The sequence below is a fragment of the Schistocerca serialis genome, chromosome 3 (genome assembly GCF_023864345.2).
Source record: "Schistocerca serialis cubense isolate TAMUIC-IGC-003099 chromosome 3, iqSchSeri2.2, whole genome shotgun sequence".
Lineage (NCBI taxonomy): Eukaryota > Metazoa > Arthropoda > Insecta > Orthoptera > Acrididae > Schistocerca > Schistocerca serialis.
Window position 1 is genome coordinate 563,902,696 of NC_064640.1, and position 15,577 is coordinate 563,918,272.

At 38.7% G+C, this 15,577-nt stretch overlaps 1 protein-coding gene across 7 annotated transcripts in view; it reads right to left on the reverse strand.

Annotated features, from left to right (window-relative positions):
- The window catches only part of LOC126470459 (crossover junction endonuclease MUS81), a 213,810-nt gene that overhangs the window by 68,370 nt on the left and 129,863 nt on the right, over window positions 1-15,577 (reverse strand). For all 7 annotated transcript variants that reach the window (XR_007586209.1, XR_007586210.1, XM_050098314.1 and 4 more), the window contains exon 8: window positions 7,341-7,551. Coding sequence is in view for 5 of the 7 variants with exons in the window: in XM_050098314.1 (XP_049954271.1) it covers window positions 7,341-7,551 (211 nt within the window). In the remaining 2 variants the exon portion in view is untranslated. The remainder of the gene's footprint in view (window positions 1-7,340; window positions 7,552-15,577) is intronic.

Here is a 15,577-nt window from a genome sequence, read left to right on the forward strand (position 1 = left end):
CCACACTACACGTTTATACTGCATGGACACTGATGTTCCATCTGGCAAAGTCAATGGGGATTGTCAACAGACCAATGGTGCATGTTTTGGAGGTTTACCTGGCCTGATTGGGATGTGTGGCTTCATCACTAAGCAAAATACATGATACATCTGGAGTATCCTGTCTTAATGCTCACATACCAAAGTTAAAACAATTCTTGTGAGTGTTTCCCAGCAGCTCTCGACGGAGAGAGATGTGATAGGGATGGGACCTATGTCGATGTAGAATTCATAGGCACTTGCCTGACTCATGCCATTTCCTCATACAATTGCACATGAGCTGCAAGAACATTAATTTCTTCCTCTTCTGTTGTTAGTTGTTTTCTTCTGTTATGTTGTCTAGGTGTTACACTACCACTTTCACATAACTGCTTGAAGAGGTTGATAAGTAACTGCCTAGATGATTGAATTCTATTGAGGTATCTTGCTGCACACACCACACAAGAATAAACTTTATTCTTCCTACAGTCTCCACACACCATGAACATTTCACTGCATCGCTAAATCCCATCACCCACTTATGACCTACTGCTTGGACTATCACACACTAACTGACTAGCAAGTCACAATGCACTCAAGGAACGCACAAGCATGCTGTAAGCAAAAATAACATCGTACTTAGCTACTATGCGATTGAATGGCACAAACAAGTGGTGGTGTGGCCACTTTTCAAAATACGATATCCCATTAATGACTTGCACTAGAATTATGCAACAAACACTGCTGAAATTTTAGTTTACTCCACTTTTAGCTTGTTAATGTCAATAGGCATTGTGCAATTTAAAAAAGTTACGTTTGTACAAAAAATACACTTTCTAAGTATTGTTACAATTTGTTGATTGGCTAACAATATGAGCCCCTGATTACCAATCCACTCTGTGAAAACCGCACATTAAAGGCACTTTCCATTTCTACAATATTTGCAGTGCAAATTTTAGCCGACTGACCCTGTATCACATGGCTGCTTTCACACACAATCCTGTTTTTTACAAGATAGGAAATGCATGCAACTGGATGACAGTAGGATGCGTAAGACAGGTTTTGCATCTGGGTCAACCATGAGGGAATTACCCATGGGGTGTAGTACTGGAAGCAGGATTGGAGTAGGAATGGACAAGGGTATTCTGTAGATTAGGCTACTGGCAGATCACTACTCTGAGTGATGTGGGTAGAATTTTGGGTACAATATCCCTCATCTCAGGGCATGGTGAGAGGGAGTGTAAGTCCCGGTGAAGGAAGAGGTTGAGCTTTCTGTGGCCAGGGTGATACTGGGTGATCAGGGGAGTGCTGATCAGAGGCTGGTTAACAGGTTTACTTATGTCAGAGAAGATATACAGAAGATATGATTGTTGATGAGCTGGATAGGATACTGTCATTAAAGGCTCTGGTAAGGTTATCAGTATATTTTGACAGTGCCTGCTTTCCACTGCAAGTGCAGCATCCACAAGTGGTGAGAATACAAGGAAGAGACTATCTGACATGGAACAGGTGGCACCTGTCAAAATGGAGGTACTGCTTGTGGTTGGTGTGCTTGATATGAACAAATGTATTTATCGAGCCATCTGAGAGATGGAGAGCACTATGAAGAGTTTGTGAATGGTTTAATAAAGCAGTGATGCTGATTAACGATAAAACTACTGAAGATTTTAAAGAAATCTTAAAAAATGATGAATGGGGTGAAGTTAACAATGAGCATAATGCTAACTCTAAATTCAACATTTTTCTTAATGAATTTTTATCCATTTTTAAAAACAGTTTTCCTAAAAAATAATTAAAAGTAATAATGGCAAGTCATTAAAGAAACCTTGGATCACTACAGGTATCAAGGTCTCTTCACAAAGAAAAAAAGAACTTGTACAAAATAGCCAGAAAAAGTAATGACCCAGAAATATTTTATTATTATAAACAATACTGTAACATATTTACAAAAGTTGTAAAAAATGTGGCAGTATGCACAGCTAGTCCTAAATTGACAGATCAGGTAACAAAATCAAATCAATGTGGAATATTGTTGGAAGAGAGACAAAGAAAGAAGTCATAGAAGCTGACATTTCTGTTAAAGAGAATGGGAGCATTGAGAAAGAAAGATCACATGTTGCAGCTTTTTAAAAACAGGTGAACAAATTGATGCAAATAGTTCAGAAGAGAAAGCAAAACCTGAAGAAGCAGTACAGTGGAAATTTAGTGAATTAAAAATTAATATCAAATCCCCATCTGAAACAAGGAAGCTCATCATGACTGCAAAAAGTTAAAGTACATATGGGATGGAAAACAACTCCAACAAAACAATAATAAGTTGTTGTCCTATACTGTGTAAGGTTCTTAGTCACTTAGGTAATGCATCATTAACTCGGTGTGTTTTCCCAGAAAGATTGAAATATGCCAGTGTTACAACTCTCTATACAAAGGGTGACTCCAGAGATGTCAATAACTACCACCCAATGTTACTCCTTACATATTTATTTCTCAAATTTATGAGAAAGTAATGTAGTCCAGCATTTTCACCCACCTGTGTAGTAATGGGATACTTAGCTAATAACAGTTTCAATTTCAAAAGGGCCATTCTACTGAGTCAGCTATTTATATATTTACTAAGGATATAATAAACTCTTTAAATGATACGATATCATCAACTGAAATCTTCTGTAACTTACTGAAGGTACTTGATTGTGTCAATCATAATATTTTAGTAGAGACATTAAGATTTTATGGAAAATGTAGTTCAGGGACACCAAATCATCTGGACAGGGAGAAATTACAATGGGAGGCCCATAGTATTCCATTATTGGCTCACTACTGTTCTTGCTTTGTGTCAATGAGCTGCCATTTTATTTGAATCAGGATGTAGAATTAGTCCTGTTTGGGGATGATACAAGATCTGTTGTGAAGATGAACAAAGAAACATCAACAGAGAAAATCGTAAATGGCGTTTTTGTGAAAGTTACTGAATGGTTTTACACAAATGGGCTAGCTTTAAACTTTGTAAAAATGCAGCTCACCCAATTTTGTACTGTCAAAAATGTCCCACCACCAATTAATGTACTATAGGAATAAGTAATAGCAAACAGGGTAGAAAATTGTAAGTTCTTAGATGTGTGTACTGATGAAAACTTAAACTGGAAAAACCATATACACTGACAGGAAAAAACAAAAATCGCAACACCAAGGAGTTGTGAAACACAAAAAAAAGGTTGGCAGATGTGTTTCTACAGCTGTAAGATGACGTCTATTCAAATTTCAGACCACTTACATAAGAGTGGCACTCAGAGCGCCATTGTGAGGATGCAAATCAGCTTTGCTTTAAATACACACTGTACCTGTTGTGAGCATTAGTTACCCTTGAAATTGGATGTGGTGAATTGATGTCAGTCAAGAATGCCTTTAAGGCAGCAAAGATGCCGTTATCAACAACTCACTGAGTATGAACAAGGTCATGTAGTAGAGCTATGAGAAGGTGGATGTTTCTTCTGCTTTACTGCAGAAAGACTTGCCAGGACTGTAGTTACTGTACACCACAACTGCTGGCAGTGGTGATCACAAGAACATACAGTCACAGGAAGACTTGGCTCCTGAGAGTCCCGTGGCACTACAGAGAAGGAAGACCATTGTGTTCCGAGTATGGTTTTGGGGCATCAAAATCCATCTTCAGCAGCAATTTCAGCAGCAGTTGGTACCACAGTGATACAATGAACTGTTAGAAATCAGTTACTTCATGGACAGCCCTGAGACAAATTCCCTGTAGCGTGCATTCCACCGACTCCAAACTACTGCCATTTTGACTTCAGTTGTTTCAAGCAAAAGCTCATTGGAGCACAGCGTGGAGGTCTGCTGTGTTTTCTGATGATAGCTGGTTCTGTCTTGGGGCCAGTGATAGCCATGTGTTGATTAGAAGGAGACCAGTTGAAGGCCTACAACCAACCTGTCTGTGTGCTAGACACGCTACACCTGAAATTATGGTCTGGGGTGTGATCTCGTATGACAGCAGGAGCACTCTTGTGGTTATCCCAAGCAGCCTGACTCCAAAATTGTATGTCAACCTGTTGATTCGACCTGTTCTGCTGCTATTCATGAACAGCATTTTGGGGGCTGTTCCACAAAAGGATAACGCTTACCCACATACTGCTGCTGTAATTCAATATTTTCTACAGAGTGTTGACATACTGCCTTGGCCTGCTCGATCACCAGATCTGTTTCCAACTGAGAACATATGGGACATCACCAGATGACAGCTCCAGCATCATCCACAAACAGCATTAACCATCCCTGTTTTGAGCGACCAACAGGCATGCAACTCCATACCACAAACTGACATCTGGCACCTGTAAAATGCAATGCATGCATGCTTGCATTCAACAGTCTGGTGGTTACACCAGTTTTTACTATACCAGCATTTCATATTTGCAAAGGCTTATCTGGCGCTTACATTAAACTGTGATCTTGCAATGTTAACTGCTTAAATATGTTACCTAGGCAAATGTATTCCCAAAATCTCATTACTTTATATTAATAATTTTTTCGTGCTGGATTTTCTTTCTGTCAGTGTAGTAGACCTACTGAAGCATTTGGGTTCGGCATCTTTGGGGATATAGAAGTCAGCAAATAGACATGTTTCGTACATCCATTCACTGATGTCTTATGAGATAATATTCTGTGGGAACATCTAAAAGTGTTCATTGAACTAAGGAAAGTAATGAGAATTGTGTTTAAAGTTCAAACATGTTCATCTTGCAGATATCTCTTTAAGCATCTGGGAATAACAAACACAGCCTTATTCACTAACAAAATTTGTTATTGACAATCCATCTGAATTTGAGAGTAAGAGAAATATTCGTATGTACAAAATTACCAGCATTGCCTTTTAATGAATCTAAGTTCAGCACTACTCTTTGACAATCTAGCCATGGAAATAAAATGTCTGACAGATACCAGATGTGTTTTCAAATTTATATTAAAGAGGTTTTTCCTTCTATCCCAGAGATGAATCCTTGATTGAGATAGTGAGTCAACTAAAAAAAAAAAAAAAAAGGAAAGAAAAAAAAAGGCTATCAGGCAGTCATATAACTGTCTTCTTTTCAATTTTGTTATTTAGTTGTCTATAAATGTTCTATGTTTGTCCTATTGACACGTTACACATTTTAACGCTTATTACGAATTTTATTTAAAGAGCAAGTAACTATCTATTTAACTAAGAATATCACAAATACCTCCACTGCAGTCCAACAGCATGCTAATCTTAGAGATATTTCAGCATTTCAAGATGGAGGTTTCTTTACCGAACACACCACTAAGAAATTACACTTAATTCTCTAAGATGTAATCTTTAATTTTATCAAGACAGTAAAATTTTGAAAGGAACCATCCTTTAAATGATTTTTGGATTCTCTCACTACTGTTTGTACAATGGAAACAACCTATGCTTAAATCCAAGAAAAGCAACACAATACACCACTCTATCTTCAACAATGCAGGCACGGGACAAGTGTATTAGAGAGATTCACTGAAATAAAGCTAGGCTTAGTGATGATTTATTGTTTGGAAATTATGCATTAAAAGAAATTACACATTAAATTATGATGTTTACTGAAATTACTCCACTAAGATATTAAGAATGTCGCAATTAGGAGGTCCTATAGCCTTGTATCAAACCAAAACCTTTGAAATAGCTGTTACTATAGATGGACCATATTTTACAGCGATCTTTGGCTGCAATAGTGTTGCAGTCAACACTGCTGCAATAGACGGCAATTTTGTGGTATGGTTGGACAATATTGCTGATATTGCAGGTCATTGCCAACATATTGCTGAAGGGCTAGTGGTGTTCTGCAGCAAGGGTTGTGAATACTTTTGTTTGCTGGGCAATATCTATCTCTGTCCTTGTCTGTAAATGCTTCCCTCTCACCTTTGTTTCATACTTCTCTCAGTGACAGTGTTGCAGCCATGTGTCTGATTGAAAACAATATCATTTCTCTTTTCTTCAAAAGTTTACACATTTTGTAATTGCTTGTTGACATGAGCTTGTATACAGCAATGGTAAAGTGGACAAACGAGAGAACTATGAATTTAATAAATGTGATCCATTTACGAGAAGAGCTGTGGGATGTCAAAAGTAATTCATGCAAAGACCACAATCTGAAAAAACTGGTGGCAAGCTACTGCCGGCGAGCTTGGAATTGTGGTTGACAAAGCATACAAAAAGTTCTGAAGTCTTCGAACCAATGCTAGAGAAGAAAGTTGCATAAGAAATGTGGAAGTGCAGGTGGTTCTTCATCCACATGGTTTGCATTTGATATCACAAGTTCCATACTATCTCAAGATGTATCTGAAGAAGGAATAGATAGTGTAAAAGGTGACGTGTGCTGGTGAAAAAAAGAAAGTAAGAATAGTGTTCTTATTTCAAATTTCCCTTAATGAAATCTTTCAGTCCTTCTACCAAAGCATAGACACTTCTGGTAGCATGAAGCTTATTGATGAATAGTGAACTTTAATGAGATACATTATACTTTTGTACTGATCACCAATAGCTAATAACCGAAGGGTGATCACCATTCAGATTGTAATTGGTACACACTCTCTCATATTTGTATCAGTTTTAGCTATTGTTGCGCCACTTGCTTGAAATTATGTTTCAACATTCTGGTAAAGTTCTGTAACAGGTATGCATACAGCATCAGTTCACTAGTTAAAATTTTCTGCAGCATTCCGCTTATTTAAAAAGCTATGCACCCACAAAGCCCAATTTCTCTCGCCCTTTCTAACTTGAATCTTTGTGTTATGTAAAAGCAGTAGAGCCATTCACATGTCCACTAGCTTGCATTTGTCAATTTGTTGCAATAGTGTGGCATTTTGCAAACACTGCTGGGCCAGAAAAATATTGTCGCAAACATTACAAGGCAAGAGTAGCTGGTAATGTTGCTGTACACGTGGCTGCAATTCATGTGACAGCAATGTTGCCAGACAAAATTGTCAGGATATACTGTCTGCAATATGCAATTTTTACTGATCATGTTAATGTACCTTAGGTTAAGCATCCATTGTAATGTAGAACAAATAGTGTGTTTAATGATCAATCATCATGTGCAACTAAAAGTTGTAATCAACATTTAAATCAGTGATATACAAGCTCACAAATGATACCGAAAAAAAAATAATTATCTTTCTATCACTATCATTCCTAGAGTTAATAATTCAATGTTTCAGTGAACCGTCATATGTCATAAACAATGAACTGTAAAACCTATGTTTTAATTATAACCACAGTAGACATATTATACAAAAGTACAGGAAATGACCTAAAGTCACACCTTTTGTTCATGAAAGCGCCCATCCTTTATACTTTTTGCAAAATCATCTGTCCGTTTCCTTTCTACAATATATGGTAGAACTGCTTCATTCTTTGAATTATCTTGACATATCCATGCAAAGTCTCCAACATTAAGATGGCGAACTTCAACGTTGACTTGCAAACGTTTCAATTCAGCAATTAATGCACCTTGAGATTGTTTAAGATGATTTCTGGAATAATAAAACAATCTATTGTTCACACTGTCAACAATTTAAAACATGAAAAAATATATAATTTGTTTGTTTCTCAATCAATATGCAACAGTTTTCCAGGTCTATAAAAAATTATCATATGTAAGTGGAAGCCTTTCCACAACTAGTGACCGACAAGATATAGCTAATAATTCTTTCCTTTCCCTTAGTTATTAAATGGCAATTCCCTTTGTCTACTAACAGGGAATGGTCCACTCCAACATGTCGAAACCTACCCTGAAAATTTTCACAAATGAAGAATACACCAAAAGAAATGCACTGTTGGAATTTTAACTCATAAGGCACACTGCAAGTATTTTAAAAAAAGTTACTCATTTTTTCACACGAAGAGCTTCTTATAACAGCTGCCTAGCACAGGAATCAGTGAATAAGCAGATGTAGCCACAACAAGAGAATGTAGCACTGTATAGTGTGAAGTCCAAAGAGCACACACACAAATTTCAAGCACTTAAATCATACCAAAAAATCCTCAAATCATTAATTTTTTGAATAACTAGCAGTTCATATTGACAGCTAAACTTTTGTACATGTAATTGTTACACACGCAACTAGTAGAGGAAAGAAAATCAAAGCAACATATAATGTTACATTATAAATGATTTACGACAATTGGGTCTTAAAATTTCTCGACATGAAATATTTTATAACAATTCCTGTAGTACAGTTCTTACGATAATTTTTAAATAATGTATATTTTATTAACAATGAAACATTTACCTAATTGTTAAGGCTTTCGTGGCCACTTGTTGACAAACTGCATATTCACTTCTGTCTCGGGTTCTTCGGCCGAAATTCGCCTGATGATTTTATTGACTTTTGCCAGCACGAGTGGCTGGCATTGTCAAAGATTCACCTTCCATTGCTGGAGGTGAACTGGAGCCAAGCTCGCAGCCGCAAACGATATGTACCTAGCGCGCCAACGTCCAAGGGCTTCTCCACGGTCATTTCCTGTGCAGTTCTCCTCTTACCAGCGACGGTTGTTTGCTGCAGCATGGGAAACCAGGATCTGTTTACCTTAAGGCTTTCTTCTTTCTTGTTGAAGCTTTCCCATGTTCTTGTATTTCTATAGCCTCTCTGTACAAGTAGGTGTGAGAGTGCTTCTCTACAGCCAGAACTTCTGTGTCGGCGAATTTTACTATGCTGATTTCTCCACCTGCCCCAACCTGCAATGTCGCTTATGTTCTTTGATCCTGGTGTTGATCGATTGTCCAGTCATTCCAACATAAACTTTTCTGCATGTGCATGGTATGCGGTATATTCCCAACATTGCAAGTGGGTCCCTTTTCTCCTCTGCAGATCTAAGACACTCTCTGATCTTCTTTCTAAGTTTGAAAATTGTCTTTATGCCATGTTTGCGCAATATACAGCCAATTCTGTCCGTGACTCTGGGGATGTATGGCAGAAAGGCTGTATCCAACATTTATTTCTCTGATTTGTCGCTTCACCCAATGTTTGGCTCTGTTACACTTTTAATATAACTTGTGGAGTACCCATTGCTCCTCAAAACACTTTCCAGGTGCTGCATTTTGTGTCTGAGGTTCTGTGGCTCACATATTCATCCTGCTCACATTATGAGAGTATTAATCATACCTCTTTTCTGGCTCGAGTGGTGGTTTGATAAATTGTGCAGGTACCAGTCCATGTGTGTTGGTTTTCGATACACACTGTGTCCCAGGTTTCAGCCATCCCTTGTGACCAGCACATCTAGAAATGGTAGTTTCTTGTCCTTTTCTACTTCCATGGTTAATTTTATGGTGGCATGGAGGCTGTTCAAATGTCTTAGGAAGTCACCGAGCTTTTCTTCAACATGGCTCCACACAATGGAGGTATCATCGACGTATCTGTACCAAACATTAGGTTTACATGTCACCAAGTCTAGTGCCTGTATTTCAAAATGTTCCATGAAGAAGTTGGCCACCACTGGACTAAGAGGGCTACCCATGGCGACGCCTTCCAGCTGTTCATAGAAATTGCCATTCCGCGTGAAATAGCTCATGACGAGACGTGATGAAAGAGCTTTGTGATGTCTTGTGGGAAAATGGAACCAACATGCTGCAGAGAGTCACTGAGTGGCACTTTTGTAAGCAAAGAAACAATATCAGAGCTGATCAGGATGTTGTTTGGTGTAAGTTTTAGTTTCTTCAGCTTCTCAATTAAATGTCCCAAGTCCTTTAAGTATGTGTCAGTCTTTCCCACGTGCGGTTGTTGTTATGGATCTTGGGTAATCCATACAGCTGAGGTGGCAGGGCTTCTGTATTGAGCAGGTTCCTCTGTATATCCACCGGCAGAGAAGACGCCTTGATTAAGCGATTTGTATTCCATGTGATATGCTGTGTCGGATCTGGGCTTATTTTTCGGTACATTGCTGGATCTAACAGCTCGCGGATCTTTTGCTCATAATCTTTGGTCTTCATTATGACGGTCGTATTTCCCTATCGGCAGGCAGTACTAATATACTCTTGTTGGCGTTAATGCGAGCTGGACGAATATGTGAGCCGCAGCATCTCAGATGCGATATGCAACACCTGGAAAGTGTTCTGAGGAGCAATGGGTACTCCACACGTTATATTAGAAGGGTAACAGAGCCAAACACTCACCGAAGCAACAAATCCGAAAAAGAAATGTCGGGTACGCTCTTTCTGCCATACATTCGCAGAGTGACGGACAGAATCAGCCGTATATTGCACAAAACAGTGTAAAGACGATTATCCAACTGATGAAGACAATCAAAGAGTGTTTTAGATCGGCAAAGGAGAAAAGGGACACACTTGCAATGTCGGGAATATACCGCATACTATGCGCCTGCGGAAAAGTTTATGTCGGAGTGACTGGACAATCATTCAATGCCAAGATCAAAGAACATAAGTGACTTTGCAGGTTGGGGCAGGTGGAGAAATCGGGCATAGCAGAGCACGCATAGTGTGAGACTGACACGTAGTAGCCAATACGGAAGTTCTGGCTGTAGGGAAGCACTATCACACCTGCTTGTTCAGAGGGGCTATAGAAATATCAGAATATGGGAATAGCTTCAACAAGAAAGAAGAAAGCCTTGAGGTAAACAAATTCTGGCTTCCCGTGCTGCAGCGAACGATCGTCGCTGGTAGCAAGAGGAGAACCACACTGGAAATGACCGCAGAGAAGCCCTCGGACACTGGAGCGCCAGGTACATATAGTCTGCGGCTGTGAGCTCGGCTCCAGTTCACCAATAGCAATGGAGGGTGAAGCTTCGTCAATGACAGCCACTTGTGCTGGTGAAATGTCAGTAAAATCATCAGACGAATGTCGGCCGAAGAACCAGAGACAGAAGCCAATAGGCATTTTGTCAATGAAACATTTTATTGTTTGTTATCTAAAGTCATCTCAAAAGTGCTTAGTGTCTACTGGAAGACAAAAATAAACATTTTCTTTATACCAGGCATACCTGATAAAGTAAAAATCAATGCATTCAGGCACTTCAGAGCAATTACTAGTTTTATTTAGACAAAATTGAAATGGAGGAAGAAATGGTTGTGGCTGTTGTTCTGAATACTGTGTTGCGCAATAGACATACTTTATCAATTTCATATAATGTGGTGATGTAAACTCATAATGCACAAATGTCTGATGTTTAACAATACTGTTCCGCTGATATACCAGGAATGACAAACTGCTATAATCAATTTTATGAAAAATGTTTTCCACTGTAGAAATTTTTTTTTACTGAGAGTCTGTATTGCAGTATTAGTTCTCGGTGGAATCTGGATTGTATTAACAATCTTTTTGTCATCTTCCTAAAGACAGAGGTGTTTTTATGTCCAGGCCATGTGTCCAACAAAAGAAATGAATTATTTTCTGTGACTGGAAAGTAGACGTTTCAGCTGCAATACTGAAACTTATTCTCTCCTATTTTTCCCCAATTCTGCTACAATGATTACAAGATTTCTGTAGTTAAAAGATATTCTTTTTTTAAATTTTTGATCCTAACTTGCCTTCAGGTACCTGAAGAAACACACAGAGCTGTAGAACAAGTAATTCACTTATCACTGACATTGCCGTATATGAATGTGTCATAGCATTCATCGACTGCAAAGCCTGTCTTTTTTCATTCAAAATTATAAAGTGCATTTTGCGTGCAGTTCTTGCATCAAACCTGACTGATTGGCTTTATACACAGCAGTTTTGGGGATAACAAGAAGCTTTGTCTTACATCAAGTACAAATTTCTCTATAGTATTACCTGTTAATGACATTTCCTCTACAAGTTTTCTTGAAGTAAACTTTTTAATTTTTTACTTTGTAATTTTGTGACTTCCTTATCCATATAATTTCCTGAAGATGTTTAACTACATCAAAGAAGCCTGGAAATCATTAATTTTCATCTCAATTGCAATTCTGGGGGCCCAGTCGCTTAGATCTTCCTCCATAACGGTGCACCAACTCTCAAGAGCAGTTCTAAATCTTTAGAATAGATTTTCTTCGACACTTTTGTGGATTTCATTTCAGCACATATTATGTACTTTGTGTTAATATTTCTTTATTTATACAATTCATGTTCAAATTTTGCTAAATGAAACATATTTTACACACTGTCATGCATTTAAAACAACTTGCGACTTTTGGCAGTTCAATATGCAGCGAGTGGAGGGAAGCATAGTTGCCAGCGTGTGCAGGGCGCATCAGCAGGTGACCGCAGTATAACGCCAGGCCCACTCGGCGTGGTGCTTGACTCTGTAAGGAGCAAGTCGTCTGAAGAGCGATATTTCATGAATGATTTTAAAGAAACTACTCGGTAATAAACTCTCATTCTCACACGTCTTATAGTTTATTTCGTTAGCTTAATGATAAACCACCTATCATTTCATTAACAGTCATAGCTATTGTGATATTTCAATAGTAGCTAACCTACTGCAAGAAATTCTTAGTTTGCAGTGAAAAATAGGTATCGCTTTGAATTTGTGTTTGGTGCGTGTTAGGTTACGTGTTGCTGCATATTAAATTTAGAATACAGTGAATTATTCATTTAACTCGGAAGGATGAACTCGTGTGTGAGCGAAAACTAGAGTGAAATATTCAAAAATTCCTCATGTCTCATAAATGGTCTGAGATATCCAAACACTATTCTGGAAAATGACAGCGCGTAAAGACGAGTGTCTTTTGCCATATGATTAATATGCGAAACTTCCATATCTACTGTGACATTCAAGTGACTACAGATTTTTTTAGTGAAATAATTTAATTATTGAGGGCCATCAATAGCTGATGAAACGTGAACTGCTGTGGGTTTTGTAACAATATAAGCGAGATGTTACAATTTTATTTTTATGCTGACATGACTGGCACTCAGTTGTTAGTTTAATATTACACTATTTCAGGATTCTGTTGCAGTTTCAACTGAATTAGAATGTTACTGAGATGAATATTTCTAAACTCTGCTGTGTTGATCTTACAATATAGGGTTTCACGGCCGGTACTGCCTGTACTTAAAATTTCCGGGCAGATAAGCTGTGGTCGATGTATCAAACTCTCCCCTGACGTTTCGTCTCCGACTGCAGGAGGATGTCTCCCGCAGTCGGAGACGAAACGTCAGGGGAGAGTTTTATATGTCGACCACGGCCTATCAGCCCAGAAGTTTTAAGTGAAGTTCACTGTGTTAAATTACATATTCCTCAAAACTCATCACAGTCCTTCATGAATCAGTGTCTCCTTAACTACCTTTTTTGTATGGCCGACAACTCAAGATTGATCCTGTTGTGTAACATTTACAGTGGCTTCTATTGTCAGAGGAAGCCCGATTAATATATTTCCTTCACCATTAGCAAGTTCATTGACATGGTAGCGTGGAGTTTTGGCTTGTACAGCACTACAAGTTCCATTAACATTGCCTTATACAGGTTCAAATATTTCATGGAACATTTCTTTGTACCCAGAGCAATATATCCGCTTTCCTCCACTGCATTGTTGGAGCTTTATGGATCACAAGAGAGTGGTATCGTGTTTTGTCCTTTACTACTGTCGAATCCCGAGGAATGTTTTGCAGCAGAATGTTATCTTCCCAGCTGGCGAACGTGTTCTCGAACGACACTTTCATTCCGGATTTCGTATTCAGCTATACTGCACTCTTGTTATTAATGCAACACCAGCGCAGAAAACTTGTTCCAAATGCTTGTAGACTACAGAACACTTCAACGCCAGAAAATACTACTTTACGAGAGCTGTCGAATGTTGATTCATCTTATGTGTGACACCACGTGGTACTGTTTGCTGATGGTGTGGCAACAGGGGTGCTTAACCAGCCAAGCTGCTGGCGGCATGACAGGGAAAGCCAGCTCGCTATTGGTGTTACCTGGGCCATGGCATCACATCCCCCTCCGGCCAGCCAAATGTCAAGGGTCACAACTAATTTTAAACACATTACGAGGTGTGGCTAGAAAAAACCGGACTAGTACTGGTGAAACAATAAAACGAATGCAATAAGGCTGAAAGTCGCGTGGCCTGTCACGTGACTCTCGCTCTGCCTACTGCTAGAGTTTCATCTGCCTCCTGCACTCAGTCTGCCCGTGGCGTCTGTTTTAAGTAGTTGACGTTTTGTCTGTGCGTCGGAAAATGTTGAGTGTACAGAAAGAACAGTGTGTTAACATCAAATTTTGTTTCAAACGAGGATAATCTGCAAGTGAAACGTTTGTAATGTTACAACAAGTGTACGGCAATGATCGTTTATCGCGAACACAAGTATTTGAGTGGTTTAAACGATTTAAAGATGGCCGCGAAGACACCAGTGATGACACTCGCACTGGCAGACCATTGTCAGCAAAAACTGATGCAAACATTGAAAAAATCGGTAAACTTGTTCGACAAGATCGCCGTTTAACAATCAGAGCAGTGTCTGAGTTAACAGGAGTTGACAAGGAACAAGTTTACCGAATTTTTCAATGTTTGCATCAGTTTTTGCTGACAATGGTCTGCCAGTGCGAGTGTCATCACTGGTGTCTTCGTGGCCATCTTTAAATCGTTTAAACCACTCAAACACTTGTGTTCGCGATAAACAATCATCGCCGTACACTTGTTGTAACATTACAAACGTTTCACTTGCAGATTTTCCTAGTTTGAAACAAAATTTGATGTTAACACGCTGTTCTTTCTGTACACTCAACATTTTCCGACGCACAGACAAAACGTCAACTACTTAAAACAGACGCCACGGGCAGACTGAGTGCAGGAGGCAGATGAAACTCGAGCAGTAGGCGGAGCGAGAGTCACGTGACAGGCCACGCGACTTTCAGCCTTATTGCATTCGTTTTATTGTTTCACCAGTACTAGTCCGGTTTTTTTCTAGCCACACCTCGTATAATATTGACATCATTATAATGAATGTCTAAGAAATTAACTGCTGAATAACACATATGTATGTCTTAATGTGAAGCATGTGATTTTGATTGTATATCGCTTTCTTCACATTTCATCTCTGCAAGATTGAAAACATTTATTGGAGTCCACATTATTGTGAAACTCTGGAACCTACACAAAGACAGTTGTTATTAGCAAGCATATACAAACAAAACAAAAAGAGAATTAATTCAGTTTCATCTCCATTGTGAACACTTATTAATATTGTAAAGGCAACTGCTAAATATTTTGGATATTAAGTTAGTTGCAAATTCAAGCAAATGGTAACTGTGCACAATTTTATGAGAGAAAGTATCATCGGAAACTGAAATTCACTTTACACATTACGATTACATTGTGTTGTGTTATCTGTTTAACTGCTGCACTGTCAATCAAGGCTATACACCTGCCGTGTTGTGGTAGGGTACCACGTACAGTTCTCAAGCCCCCTGGTACGCTATGAATTTGTCAATTTTCAAAACAAAAATAAAAAAGAACTTGCAGTGTGTCTTACAGCTAAAATTTTGACACAGTGTTTCTTTCAGTGTATTCTTCATGTATACAAAGTTTCAGGGCATGTTTCGACATGTCGGATTGGTCCATTCTCTTAAGTATACAACTTT